The sequence below is a fragment of the Gymnoscopelus microlampas genome, assembly GCF_963454915.1.
Source record: "Gymnoscopelus microlampas genome assembly, chromosome: 3".
Classification (NCBI taxonomy): Eukaryota; Metazoa; Chordata; class Actinopteri; order Myctophiformes; family Myctophidae; genus Gymnoscopelus; species Gymnoscopelus microlampas.
Window position 1 is genome coordinate 43,043,104 of NC_139940.1, and position 15,000 is coordinate 43,058,103.

A 15,000-nucleotide genomic window follows, 5' to 3' on the forward strand; every position below is an offset into this window, starting at 1 on the left:
TGTGATTGATATTCTGGCTCCCGAGGAGCTGACTTGATACCGGGAAAGGTTGCTCCGTGGCCATTTCCATTTGAAAGGCGACCTCGGGCGCCGCCAATGTGCAGCAGTCAGCACAAAAGGTTTTTTTTAGTTTTTTGCTTTTTCTTTTTGTTCTGCACGTTGTTCTTGACGGCTTTAAAAGGTTAAAAGACTTTTGGTACGCTGTCAAGGAAAAAAAAAAAAAGGAGGAAAAAAAATAGGAAGAAAATCTGGATTTGCATGTGAAAGTAGCCGTTGCAAAAACACCCTCACACCAAGATCAGAGATCATTTAAAGCACAATTAAACTTTGGGTTGTGTGGTTGCATTGACAACATGATGTAAATATTGGCAAGATATCTCCAGTAGTTGCTCTGTAGAGTAACAATTGCTAATATATGACTAATTTTTATAAAATTCTGACATTGATTGATCACTTTATTAACACATTAATTACCAAGTATTCATTAATTAATTAATCCGCCACTGCCAGCGGTTTTACCTTATTTTGAGTATTTTTGACGATCCAGCAATTTTATTTTTCAACCCGGTTGTAAACAAACGATGTCTCCGTGGAAGGACGAGTCTCTCTTCTTTCCACCGGAACAAAAACATTGTAACCGCGATTGGATTTGAAATGACTCAATATTGCATCCTTGGCAGTCAATGTGTACTGTTGTATTCAATTCATCAACATAGCATAAAACAATTCACAATAGTAAGTAATTAAGTGCATTTTTATTTCTATAGCAATTTTCACAAAGATAACTCACAAAGTGCTTTACATACAACAGAAATAAAAACGGCAAGAAACATCCAAATGATAAGAAACTAAACAAAAACACAATGCATCTCAGGAAAAAAAACAGCAGACCTATAGGAGAAGCTCAATGACATTCCCCAAATGCATGTTGAAACAGTCGTGTTTTTAGCTGATTCTTAAAAACATCCACAGACACTGCAGCGCTCAGGTCACGAGGAAGGGCATTCCAGAGTCTAGGCTACAGACTGATAGGCTCTGTCACCTTTGGTGATTAATCTGATACCAGGAATGACCAATAGTAATCACCAACAATAATACATGTCATCAACAAATACAAAACACTATTATTTACAAAGGAGAAAAAGGAAAAACGGTGGCAGAGAATGACACCTCCTTTCTGTGGGAATTTGCATTTAGTATAGAAAATATAATACAATATAAAATGACAAAACCCATCTCTGTCAGTTGACATTAACAAGTCACGGTGTTACTGCAGTGTTTCTGACCAACCTGATGCAACCAGCCGATACCACCCTCCTCCTCCTCCTCCTCCTATTTTACGCCGAGTTTCACGGATCCCCTCAGCCAAGGTCGTTCAATGATAATGGTTGCTGCTTACCTTCTGTTTGGGTGTGTGTGTGCGTGTTTGCGCACACAAGTGTGCATTTGTGTGTGCACTTGTATTTGTTGCTGTCGGGCCGAAACCTCTTATCTCCATATTTTAACTCTTTGCGTTTTTTCGTAAAACTTGAACTCGATGCACTTGATCACACCACAGCGTCACACAAAGGCATCAAAAGTAGCAGATCTACAAGCTCGGAACGCGGCGCGAAGCGACGCGCTTCGAGCTTGTAGATCTGCTACTTTTGCTACTTTTGTATTTGAATCCTGAAAAGCAACAGTATTAGACATATGAGGTTTCCACGCCCGACAGAGACGTATTACTATGTTTTCTCACCTCTAACCCCTCTCCTCTCCTCTCCTCTCTCTGGTCTCTCCTCCAGGACTGGCCAGGGCCAAGTCGGTCCCCAGCCACACGTACTCCAACGAGGTGGTGACCCTGTGGTACCGCCCCCCAGACGTGCTGCTGGGATCCACAGACTACTCCACCTGCCTGGACATGTGGTGGGTACTACCCCCCACCCCTGCCGCCCCCCCCGACCTTTAAACCCCTCCACATACCCCACATAATACCCTCCCACCCACCGACCCAAGCACGCCCATCCACCTCCTGAGGGGAATTACACTGTATTCATAGAGTTGCGCGAATATTTATTTATAAAGCTGCACTTTCCTCTTCTACCCCGGGATTTGAACCTGGTTGCCTGCTTAACTCATTCAGTGCCGAGCTTATTTATGGAATTTTGGCTCTGAGTGCCACAGCCAAAATTCATTGTAAAAAAAAAAGTGCTTAGGAAGCGAGATACAGCCTTTTTAAGTTATAGGTTAAACAAGGAGTGGATGGAGCAGCAAATCTTCAAATCATCATATCTTGGGTTCTGAACATGTTAAAAAAAATAATAAAAAAAAAAAAAAAAAGTATGACGGATTTGACGGATTGTGGCGCACGCGGTGTCAGGCCACGTGACGGATTTGACGGATTGTGGCACTGAATGAGTTAAGTGCTGACATTTTTTTTTTACCATTGAGCTAATAGAGCCTGCCTGCTTGCTCAGGGGATAAATTGAATATTGACCATCAGGTCAGAATCTGTGTCATGTCATGTGTCTAGGTGAGACATGACCTTTGACACGATCTAAATGTCTCAACAGAAGAGCAGGGACACAAACCACCCCAATTGTATAACTATAAGTTATATTGTGCTAAAAAAAACATACTAAAAAAGGTTACATAGTGACTGAGGCTTTAATACTCGAGCTGAATGTGCTGTGCTGTTGTGTACCAACCTCATGAATGCGAAATCTCAGGCATGCCTGGAGGGAATGTCTTCACATTTATTGGAACAAACATCCACTTGCACTCAAGGATGAACTGATTAGTACTTGGTGATCAAAGTCAAGGTCACTGTGTATGTGTGTGTGCCAAAGATACACATAACACTTTTTATTAAATTCACTACATGTATTATTATGGGTTTGGAACAACATCGATATCAACCTGCAACTGGTTGGTGGAGGCATATATTTCTAGTTTTTGTTTTGTTTTTCTTTCATCTCTGTCTTGTATATATCTTGTATTTGTCCTTCAATCCCAGCTGCTTGGCTCTCCCACTGAGAGAGTCTAAGTGAGACTGATTCAGTGTGAAGCCTGATCATACCACCGTTAATGGAAGCACAGCTGAGTATATACTGCCCTACGAAGCCAAAGTACTGTAACAAATTCTTTGGAGATATTGTGACTATTTGTCTCAAAGGTCAAATCGGCCATCACGATTTTTGGGGGATAAACAACTACCTCATGAACAGATACACACTCTTATACCCATAACCCATTTGGCTGGCCAATCGAAATACTTTAAAGCCTTTTTTTTTTTAAATCAGTTCTATTCTTTGTACAGTTACTGCACGTTGGCCTCTTACAGGCACAGCAGCCTTTATCAGCGTTAGATTAATCTTTTTTATTGACCTATATTTATCCAGGGAAGACCATTGAGAGCAAGCTCTCTAAAAGGACGCCTTTGTACAATTATAAACTGCAATACATAAAACAATATTAAACAAACGCATTAAAAAACGAATCACAGATGCAGATAAACGAAGGAGAGTAGTGGGAAGATGTGGTTGCACTCTCTTTACTGAATAAACCACACTGTTAAAACACTGAGTGCTAATTTACGTAACTCATGGAGTTACGCTCCATTTTTTTTTTTAACTCACGGAGTTTAATGAACACTCACGATTTTGCCGTTGGTGGATATCGTAATGTCGTAAGAGACACATTATCCGCGAGCTGCTTGCAATATTCAATTTAGCAAATGATTAGATTAATGTGGATGCTTCCTCGAGTGTACCAGCTGCATCTGCAGTGGATGTTATTTAAAAGCTGTGTGGACCCAGTCCACCTGGACGGCGCTTCCAGCAGGGTACTATACCACACCGTTCTTGGCTCTGCTTGGAGACGGGGGGACGGGGGGGGTGGTGGGGGGACACAATCTTGGACTGGTTGAGGTGTAGAAACGAGACAATGGCGCTACTTGTGAGGGACAAAATGTCCCCACAAGTACAGTAGAATAGGAGAAATAAACATTGTGGAGGACAATTTTCCTGGTCCTCACTCAAGAGAAATTGTTGTTTTATGGTTACGAATACTTTAGGGGAGTTAGTCTCACAATTAGGCAGGATTAGGATTAGACATTTAGAAGTTAGGTTAAAAGTGTTAAGGTCATTACACACCGGAGATTATGCGAATATACGCAAAATTCGGACTTGTTCCGAATAATTAAAAGTCGCTTTTTCGCTTTTTCGCTCCATGGAAGCTTGCATTGACTTTATAAGGTTTTAAAAAAAAAACGTATTATTCGCATGAAAAAATCGCCCCCGGTGTGTAAGGAGCTTTTAGGGTTGGAGATATGCCTGATTTATACTTGGCTTTAAAATGTTTATGTCCTCACAAGTATAGTAAACAACCGTAAGCTAGAACAGACTCCAGTTCAGACTAGAGGTGTGGTGGGGGGGGGGGGGGTAGGACCAGACGATGGCAGAGAGAGGGGTCTGACAGAGCTGTTGGGGGTGGGGGGGGGGGGGGGGGGCTTTGACCACGTCTTACCTCTGGACAGGCAATCCACCAGGATTCCTCCCTGTTCCAAGGACCTCAGCTGCATCCCACTGTGGGCAATTAAAGACCGGTGCTGCCAGGGGACAGGGGTGGGGGGATGGGAAGTGGGGGCCTATAGCAAAGATACGGTAAAGGAGTCTGAAGGTCTGAAGAGCCTTCTGAGCAGATCCACGGGGTTACCTTTCCTTTCCAGCAGGGGGGAGAATGAGACAGACAGACAGACAGACAGACAGACAGACAGACAGACAGACAAATGATTTACATGTACAATTGAGGTATTTAGCAGACGCTCTCATCCAGAGTGACTTACAAGAGCGAAAATGGAATAAGCAGAATAAGCATGAACTTTAGTCAATAAACAAGGCAAATACTCACATAACAGCTGGGGTTACAAACAATGAACAATGTACTAGCGCCTGCCTATAGTACAGTTTAAAATATAGGATATCAGGCAATGTCTCTAAACAACATGCTAAATTACATTAACATTTTTGTGGTCAAGAAAAACAAACCCATAATGACCAAACGAACAAACATGACTAAGTGACCAAGATAGTTTCTTCTTAAGATATATCTACAGACTGACAGACAGACAGACAGACAGACAGACAGACAGACGGCTGTAGTCAACTCTAAATTGATACCGGGTAAACTATGAATCTAGCATCTGTCTAGAACAGCATGCTAAATCACACTAAAATGTGTGGTCGAGAAAAAACAAGTAACCAAGACATGTCTACAGACAGACAGACAGACAGACAGACAGACAGACAGACAGACAGACAGACAGACAGTACTACCCTACAGGTCCCTTGAGAAGCATTCTTCCATGAAGGAGCATGGCCACTAGGCCATGAAGAAAGGTCGTGCTGTAGGGATAACAGGCTGTCTGTGCCTCCAGCGGAAGAATCCATCACAGACGCCTCGGGTTATGGGATCACATCCATCTGGAGAGAGAGAGAGAGTGAGAGAGAGAGAAAGAGAGAGGGAGAGAGACAGAGACAGAGAGAGAGAGAGCAGGATCTCCTTTATTTCTATCACCCGTCGGTACCCTCGCCTCCCTTGACATGTGTCAATCACTGCAGACGCTGCACAAAGGAGAGTAGTGCTTTCAGCCCTGTGTCGTTGTGACACCAACAAGCAGCGCTACAAGAAGTACTTATTCTATTTTAAAATCTTTGTGTCATTGGTAGAAATGTGTGGGAACCCGGTATAACATTAACAGTCAGGCTTACAGGTTAAGAATAGTATAAGACGTGTAGAACAAGCTAGCGTCCGTGTGGCGTTTAGCACAGGCAGTGTGTCCCTTATTATGCGAAGCGCGGCTCCGGCTTCGCTAGCTAAACTAACTAGGCGAGGATGCCGACCAAACCTCACTAATGACTCCCATAAATCACAGTTAGCTGGGTTTATTGAGAGTCTGGGGTGCCTGTCCACCACACGGACTCCTGTGGTGTCCGCCGCACTTATGTTTGCAATCCACCCCGGCTTCTTCCATCCCATAATATTTGTGCTCTAATATGTGCCGTCATAAAAGCTCCATAAAGTTCACGGGCATCACGGTCGTAACATCCAGTGGTGGAAAATAACCAAGTACATTTCGTCGCCGTCAGGCAGAAACCTCGTATCTCCATATTCCTGCCACAAAGCGACGAGTTTTGAGCTTGTAGATCTGTTATTTTTGAAAAGCCAATGTATAAATGGATAAAGTGGTTAAATTATTGTAATGCTGTACTAACTATTTTAGCTGGGGACGCCCTGTGCAACACACTTGTATGACAAATGACGGCGTTAATTTACATCAAAAGTTGAAATATTATGGCGATATGAGGTTTCTGCCCCCGACAGCGACCTATTCAAAGGGAAAGTCATTATTGTTGGGGAATGGGCTGCTGTTGGTGTGAATGTATTTGTGTGGTCGTTTCGTTTCCTATAGAGCTGTAACAGAGTTAGTGTAGCAGTCTAAATCATTGTGACGTCTACTTAAGAGAGGTGGCACAATGAGAGAGGTATAGCCGGGGCCAAAGGCACTGTTTGCCACCCGCTCTGTGTGTGCGTGTGTGCGTGTGCGTGTGTGTGTGTGTGTGTGCGTGCGCGCGTGCGTGCGTGCGTGCGTGCGTGCGTGCGTGCGTGCGTGCGTGCGTGCGTGCGTGCGTGCGTGCGTGCGTGCGTGCGTGCGTGCGTGCGTGTGCGTGCGCGTGCGTGCGTGTGTGCGTGCGTGCTTCTATTTATTATACTTGTGTGAGGACCAAAATCAACAAATGTCCCCCACCACAAGCAGTGGTGGAAAGTAACTAAGTACATTTACTATACTTAAGTACAATTTTGAGGTACTTTTACTTTATGCTTCTACTCCACTACATCTCGGAGACGATTTTTTTGTTGCCATTCGCGGATGTCCGCAAAAAATACACTCCGTTCCCATTGAAAAGCATTGGCAGAATCTGTCGCTTAGGCAGAATTCAAGTTCGGTGTGACTGCACCCTTACAAAGTATTGTTACAATGTTGTATTGATGCTTTTAATTTAGTAAAACATTTGAGTACTTTTGAGAGTAGAATTTGAGAAACAAACATAAATCTGTGAGGACCATTGTCCTGGTCCGGGTTTTCCCTATTTTGTAGTTACCGCGTTACTGGTTGTTGTGTGGTGTTATACACACGTCGCACAAATAGCTAATCTACAAGTGTGACTGACTGACACGTTGTTGAGGTTGTAGATTTGCCATTTTTCGGCTATTTTCAATGCCGTCCTAAAACGTTGATGTCCTCACAAGTATAGTAAAAGGAACCTGTGTGTGTGTTTAAACTGTTGTCAGAGCCCATTTGTCAAAGGGCTATTGTTTCCTGACAGATTCACTTTCTGGCCCAGTGCACACACTCTCTCTCTCCCTCCCTCTCTCTTTCTCTCTGTGTTTCTCTCTCTATCTCTCTCTCTCTCTCACTCTCTCGCACTCTCTCTCCCCTGCTCTCTGTACCTCGGCTACGGGTGAAGGGCTCTGAGCACTCACACCGCAAAATGCAGGGGATCAGGGGTGGGGGGCTGTGTGTGTGTGTGTGGGGGGGTTGGACAGAGAGAGGGAGGAAGAGAGAGAGGGGAAAACCCCTCTCTCTCTCTCTCTCTCTCTCCATCGTAAAATTCATTCTGCGTGTTTCTGACAATCCTACCATCCATCTCCATAACACACCTCTATCAACATCCATCCATCCATCCACCCATAACTCAGACTGGCAGTTATGTTTTTGAGAGGCAATATTATGTCTAAACGGTGGACCTTTTTTTTATTTTACATGTTATGTGTTTTTATCATTTTTATTGTGTTTTTATTGTTGATTTTTTCCTCCTTTTTTACTGCAGCACTTTGGTTCAACGCTGTTGTTTTAAATGTGCTCAGTATAGGCAAAATACGCTTATGTCGACTCGGCGCTGTCCGAGTTATGTCCCGACAGGCACAGAATCGTAAATCATATTTTGGGGTGAGTGTGAATACTCGCGCTGTGATTCGCCAGTACTACTGGCCAATCACAGTGCGTCTTTTTCTGGGACAGGTCACATGCGTTAACATTGAATCAACCAAAGGAGTGGCTGATATAGCGGCCTACCAGAGCCAGTAGGGACCTACTGGACCATAGCTGAAGTGATAACGGATAACAGCCCCATTCACTCCGTGTGTGTGTGTGTGTGTGTGTGTCCATGCGTGTGTGCTTGCGTGCGTGCGTGCATGCATGCATGTGCACTTGAATTTACTATACTTGTGTGAGGACCAAATGTCCCCACAAGTAGTACTGCATCAATCCATCCATCCATCCATCCATCCATCCACACACCTCTATAACCCCCCTGGCCCCAATACTTCTACCAGAGTCCACATCCTCATCTCTATTTCAGTCGGGGTCTGGGGGTGGGGGTGGGAGGGGAGGGAGGAGAGGTCGATGCTGAATAAGACCACATCGTTTTCAGCCCGACCACAATAGCATCTGTTCAATATAATCCATTAGCCACAGAATGACCTGCATGCTGCTGGACGTCAGCACAATCTAACGGTCATCAGCACAAAAAAACACACAATATCTGTTCACTTTATGTGCTGCTTATCACGGCAACAATTCCAAGCCTGAGTGAGGTCTTTATCTGGCCCCTGTGGGCACAGCAAAAAAAACTACAAGAAAATATACGAGTTGGTTTTGTGTGGGAATTACATTTCAGAGTTTTCACAGGGTATAGCCAGTTTAGTGGAAGAAGTACTTCTTATTTATGTAAAAGTAGCAATACTGCAATGTAGAAATGCTCTGTTAAAACACGTAAAAGTCTTTTAAAAATAGCAGACGCATTGCAAAGCGCTGTGACCCTTGTAGAGCTCACAATCTTGTAGACCTTGTAGTTTTGAATAGCAAAAGTTTAAAATAGGGCTTAAGTGTAATGCACATTTGGTAATAATAATGTGAATCTTCAAAGTAACTACAGTGACTATCTCAAATAATTGTAGCGGAGTAAAAAGTATAATATTTGCCTCTGAGGTGTAGAAGTTCATACATAAATGTTAGTTTCTACCACTGGGTATAGCCCATAGACTGTAAAAAAGAATGGACTAAGCCACACCATTGGTTTCTACAGACCATAAATTAAGCCGATTGTTCAGGAATTTCAAATCCGCCATCTTTCAATATCACGTCATATTGCGTCATATCCTGTGCAATGCAACCAGACCATTATTGGTTGGGTAGCTTGCCAATCAAGAAAAGGGATGGGGAATGAATGCTATTGGTTGTGTAGCTTGTCAATCAAATCATCCCGCCCCTCCTAGAGCATAACCTACTTTATCGGCAATTTTAAAATAAATGGGACCATAATTTACCAAAACGCATATCATGATGATTGAAAGGAGACTTTAAACTAGCGACTGGAAGCATATAGTATTTATGACTATGCTTATTAAGGTAAGAAAAGCAAGTCTAAAGTTTGTCAAAAACCTTGCATTAAGATACATTATTTCTGACACCAGGGGTAAAACAGCAAAACTACAGGCCATTCATATGAACTGTCACTTGAACTCTCTTCCTATATCGACTCAATTTCAAAGCAGGAAGCTGGCCCCTTGGTATAGCCATAATACCTGAGGGGGTGGGGGGGGGTATTTTCTGTGATTATAGAGTATACGACCGCGATGCAACTGGACTTTATGGATGTTCTGGAGCTTTTATGACGGTACATATTAGAGCACAAATATTATGGGATGGAAGCCAGGGGGGATTGCAAACTTAACTGCCGTGGACAGTGCAGGAGTCAGTGTGGACAGTGGACACCCCCAGATTAATAATAATAATAGTTTTTATTGTCCCTTCAGGGGATATTCATCTTCATAGTCTGTTTTACAAGAGAAAAACACATAACCATATAGCACAGAACAACATAGCACACAACAACATAACACCAAGACAATTACATGAAGTCCCCACTCCCAGTATACACAGAACCATCATATCAGCTATTATAGGCAGTTTTTTTTGTGCGCAGCAATGATGGTTGAGGGGACAAAACTCCTACTAAAACGAACGTTTCCTAGGTATGTATCTTCGTCCAGATGGTATGAGTCTGAAGGGACGATGTAAGGGGATGATCAGTGTAATTTGTTATTGTGAGTGCTAAACGTGTGATGGCTTTATTGGCTTCCTGTAATTTTTAGGGGTCAGTTCAAGGTCCTGATACTCACTTTCAGAGCTCTGCATGGCCAGGCAGCTTAATATCTAACCTGCTAGAACCATATGTGCCCAGCAGGACCCTGATGTCAGCTGACCAGCGTCTATTGGTCATTCCTCGTACCAGGTTAATCATCAAAGGTGACAGAGCCTTTCAGTCTGTATCACCTATAGACTCTGGAATGCCCTTCCTTATGGCCTGAGAGCTGCAGCGTCTGTGGATATTTCTAAGAATCAGCTAAAAGCACTACTGTGTCAACATGCATTTGGGGAATGTCATTGAGCTTCTCCTCCAGGTGTGAAATGTGTCCGCTGTATTGTTTTTTTCTGAGATGCATTGTGTTTTTGTTTTGTCATTTGAATGTTTCTTACTGTTGTATGTAAAGCACTTTGTGAGTTACCTCTGTGAAAGTGCTTTACAAATAAAATGTACTTACTTACTTATTGTTCATATCAGAAAAGTGTGGGTGTGGGAAGTCCGGTGATTCTCAGTAAAACACCTGTGCTGGAGACATGTGCTGATATCTGCCGGTCTGTCCAGTAGCTGCTACTGACCGTGGCTCTGTGACGTGTTAATAAGGTCTGTACATGCCGGGAGCGTTTATTTTGTGCGATTCATTTGCTTTAATTTAAACTGCTGTTTGTGCTAATGAAGCTATAAACCGCCAGGAAAAAAATATATTGCATCGTTTCTCTTAACAGGGTTGATTTCTCAGCGCAAATAAATAAAAGGTTTCATGTGAAATACTCGTTTATTCACGTTGCTCCTGGTGTGTAATGACCTTTAGGCTTACAATTAGGAAAAGATTCAGGTTAGGGTTAGGCATTTATAGGGTAGGTTTAGGGTTTGGGAAGGGAATTATGGTTGGTTTTATTGTTGGTATGTGTGTGTATAATAGTACATTTGTGTCTTCCAGGGGTGTGGGCTGCATCTTCATCGAGATGATCCAGGGAGTGGCAGCCTTCCCTGGGATGAAGGACATCCAGGACCAGCTGGAGAGGATATTCCTGGTGAGTCACTGTTCCTCAACCTCAACGTTTGTTGTCACGTCACAAGTGTACGGTGGTAAAAAGATTATTTCCGTATGTTCCCAATGCTTGGAGGAGCCAGGGATTGAACCTGGAACCTGCGGATTCCAAGGCGTTTTAAGGAATCGGAAGGTTCCACGAAGGTTCCACACAGGTTCCAGGTTTAGAAAAAGGCAGAATATAATTATACACTCTCTCGTATACAGTCCCTTGTGTAAGTAAGCGAGTCACTTAGCAGCACTACAAGTGACTGCTTACTTAAAGTGTAAAGTCCTTTCTACATACTGCCAGGTACTGTACCATTACATGCTACCACGTTTGATACCTAAGCCATAAAGTATATCCCTTGGGTATTATTAGCCTATTAGCATGTGTGTGTGGTCCCCACATGTGAAGGTATTAGGCCATTAGCGTGTGTGTGTGTGTGTGTGTGTGTGTGTGTGTGTGTGTGTGTGTGTGTGTGTGTGTGTGTGTGTGTGTGTGTGTGTGTGTGTGTGTGTGTGTGTGTGTGTGTGTGTGTGTGTGTGTGTGTGTGTGGTCCCAACGTGTGAAGGTGAGTGAGCCCTGGGAAGCATCTCGCCACATATGCTAAACGTCTGACCTCCCAAATCAAAGGTTAATCCTCTCTGAAGCGCTCAAGAGGGGTCGCTTCAACCCCCTTGATCTCCTAACTCAAGGAGAAGGACACACGTGCACGGTCCGCGGTCATTTGAACTCTGAGCGTGCACAAATTATAACCAGATGGACCTGTAAGGTTAAAAAGGAACACTCAGGATTGTAGGCAGGTAGACAGATAGATAGATAGACGGACAGAGCCAGAGAGAGGCAGCGTGTCCCTGTTAACTGCTATGTAAATAAGACTGTAGGTACAGGGTGTTCGGGTGGCGCAGTGGTTCAGTCCCTGTCCACCACCACGGAGGTTGTGGGTTCGAATCCACCGTGGTGCAACCAGCTTTGTCGGGCGTCTATGCGAACACAATTGGCCCTAGTTCGGGGAGGGAAGCCGGGTGGTGAGGGTGGCATTGGTCACTGCACGTACCAGCTACGGGCTGGGGACGGCACTTGTCAGGAGGGAGTGTTAGGCGGGAGGAGTAGGATGAAGGCTCAATGTCCTCCCGGTGGGGGCTCCTCACTGGTAGGTGAGTCAGTAGGATACAGTAACTACTAAATTGGGGAGAAAAGATTATTGGCTACTATGTACAAAGGCTCACAAAGGGTTGCAAAGTCACTCGTTGTGAGCTTGTAGAACAATCGTTTTCACAGTTTTGGAAACCATTTGAAAGTATGAGTTGTGGGTTCCCAGAACTCAGGGGTTCTGGGAAGTAGCACCTCCTGATGGCCCAAATTAGGTTTCTGAGAAGCTTATTTGAAACTGAGCCGTAGCTTATGGAGACAAATCCATAACATGTGAAATAACGTAATGTTTCACAGCACGGTTGGCTTAGCTGTGGAAAAGACTGGAAAAGACTACACTGTAGGTACAGTCAGTGGTGCAAAGTAACTAAGTACAGACTCAAGTACTGTTCAATTATTTGTTTTTAGTTTTTTACTTTACTGGAGTATTTCCAATGTTCTGTACTTTAACTTCTGCTTAAAGGCAAATATTTTACTTTTACTCCACTACAATTTCTTGAAAACATTATTTCCTATTTATTTTGTAGATTTTGATTATTATTACAAAACATACAGTAACCACTTTAACCCTATATACATTTCGGCCATTTGAAAATAGCCGATTTACAAGCTCACAATGTGTCGCGATGCGACTCATTGCACACGTATGCACATGGTAGGCTGTAGGGACCATGATGCTGTGTGACGCATTACAACAGCAGGAGAGTGACGCAACAGCACCGTCTGGGAGAGTGACTCAAACGAAACAAACTCCACAGGCAGTGAACGCCTCTGGTTTTAAACTGGACGTGGGGCGGGGTGGGGTGGGGCGGGGTGGATTGGTTGTGTATACCCGCTCTCGAGGCTTTTGGCAAGGCTCCTATTCCTCTCAGTCTGTGATGAGAGCTGACCTTTATCTTCTACCTTCGCAAACAAAGTGGCCTTTAAAAGATGTCTGCGACTCCGCATAATCTGTACCACGGACCTCTCCAGGAGACAGACTATATGGCGTGTTTTTTTCCCCGAATAGTCAGAGAACGAGAGAGAGAGACCGGGAGAGAAAGAGAGAGAGAGAGAGAGAGGAGGAAAGGATGAAAATGTCAGTGTCAGGCTAACTCTGACAGGTGGGCATGTTTTTACGGCAAACACGGCAGGCCGCGCCGAGCCCCGTTTATTTACCCACACATTTCCATATTTATCTGTCTGCTCTGACTTCGGCTTGACAGCTGAATACACAGAAACACACCGAAAAAATAAAACAAACAACATGCGGGTGTGATTTGGTTGGGGAAACGTCGTATCGAGGCAGGACTATACCATTTCATAGCCGATCAGTGCAGGTTTTATATCCGAGCTGTATGTCGTCTGTGTGGGGACTATTCTATTCTATTCTTTGTTGTTGTTAGCCAAGCCTGCTTGTCACAACTACAGTTAGTCCAAAACGCTGCCACTCGGAAGTATGATCACATCTCCCCGATTCTTACCTCCCTCCACTGGCTCCCTGTTCGTTACAGGATTCCGTTTAAGATTTTAATGTTAGTTTTTAAGTCTTTAAATGGGTTGGCACCAATGCACCTAAGCAGAACTCTACAAAGGTCTTGAGGCCTATACTGACCAGTCACTTCTTCAGGTCCCACAAACTTGTACTCCTTGGCTTTCGATGATTCAAACTGAGAGTTGCTGTTTCCACTAGGCATTGTGTCTATGTGTTGCACGCTTTATGCGTTTTCTTCCCTCTGTTTATTGTGTTTTGTTTTGCTCTTAGTATGTTTGTATGTTTTTGAGTGTACAGCACTTACGCTGGTGTATTAAATGTGCTTTATAAATAATCTGGATCGGATTGGATTGGAAGTCGACAGGATGTGTCGACCTCAACAATAAAAGCGGTATGAAGTGCTAATTGATGTAACGTGCATGTGAACTGTTCTCCCTAATTGATGTATGGGTTAGAAAGGCTTGACTCCGCCAACAGAGCTTTGTGTTAAATTAAGTGTGTGCGAATGCGTGAGCGTTGGCATCCAGATCAGCCAGGGGTTTTTACTCTGAAGCAATTATACGCCAGTGGAGGTAAAGACATTAAGTCAGGCTCTGTAGCTCAAGGCCTATCACTGCTGTAGGGGGGAAACCTTGTATGTCCAACATGGTTACTTACTTCAGCAAATGGAAAAAAGAACCTTGTAGGTTCAACAATGTAGTTATTATTTAGTCACAAGCTCTTGTTAACACCTTTCATTGGTTCAATATGTATAAAACCTACAGATATGCTTGACCACGTTCACGTTCACTTAAAAAGAAAATAGCTAAAAGAAAATAGCAGTTTTACAAGCTCACAACGTGTCACGACTCACGATGTGATGTATTGTGAGCTTGTAAATCTACTATTATCGCTACTTTTGAGCTATATTTTTGCGCTATACTTTTGTACGACAAAGTAGGGCATTCATTTACGCAAAAAAAAAAACATAATACATAAAAAGTATGAAGATACAAGGTGTGTGCCCGACAGGGAGGATAATGGAAAGGCTCATTGTAGTCGTTGTGTATCTCTCTTCATAAGGTTTGATCCCGGGCTAATCCTCTCTATGCTGGGAACACATAGGATGTATTATTAGAACACACTGACACAGGAAGAGACCAGTCTAATCAAA

General features: G+C 43.5%; 1 protein-coding gene across 3 annotated transcripts in view; it reads left to right on the plus strand.

Annotated features, from left to right (window-relative positions):
- The window catches only part of cdk14 (cyclin dependent kinase 14), a 210,680-nt gene that overhangs the window by 93,612 nt on the left and 102,068 nt on the right, over positions 1 to 15,000 (plus strand). For all 3 annotated transcript variants that reach the window (XM_084051515.1, XM_084051514.1, XM_084051516.1), the window contains 2 exons: positions 1,785 to 1,905; positions 11,128 to 11,221. In XM_084051515.1, coding sequence (XP_083907641.1) covers positions 1,785 to 1,905; positions 11,128 to 11,221 — 215 coding nt within the window. The remainder of the gene's footprint in view (positions 1 to 1,784; positions 1,906 to 11,127; positions 11,222 to 15,000) is intronic.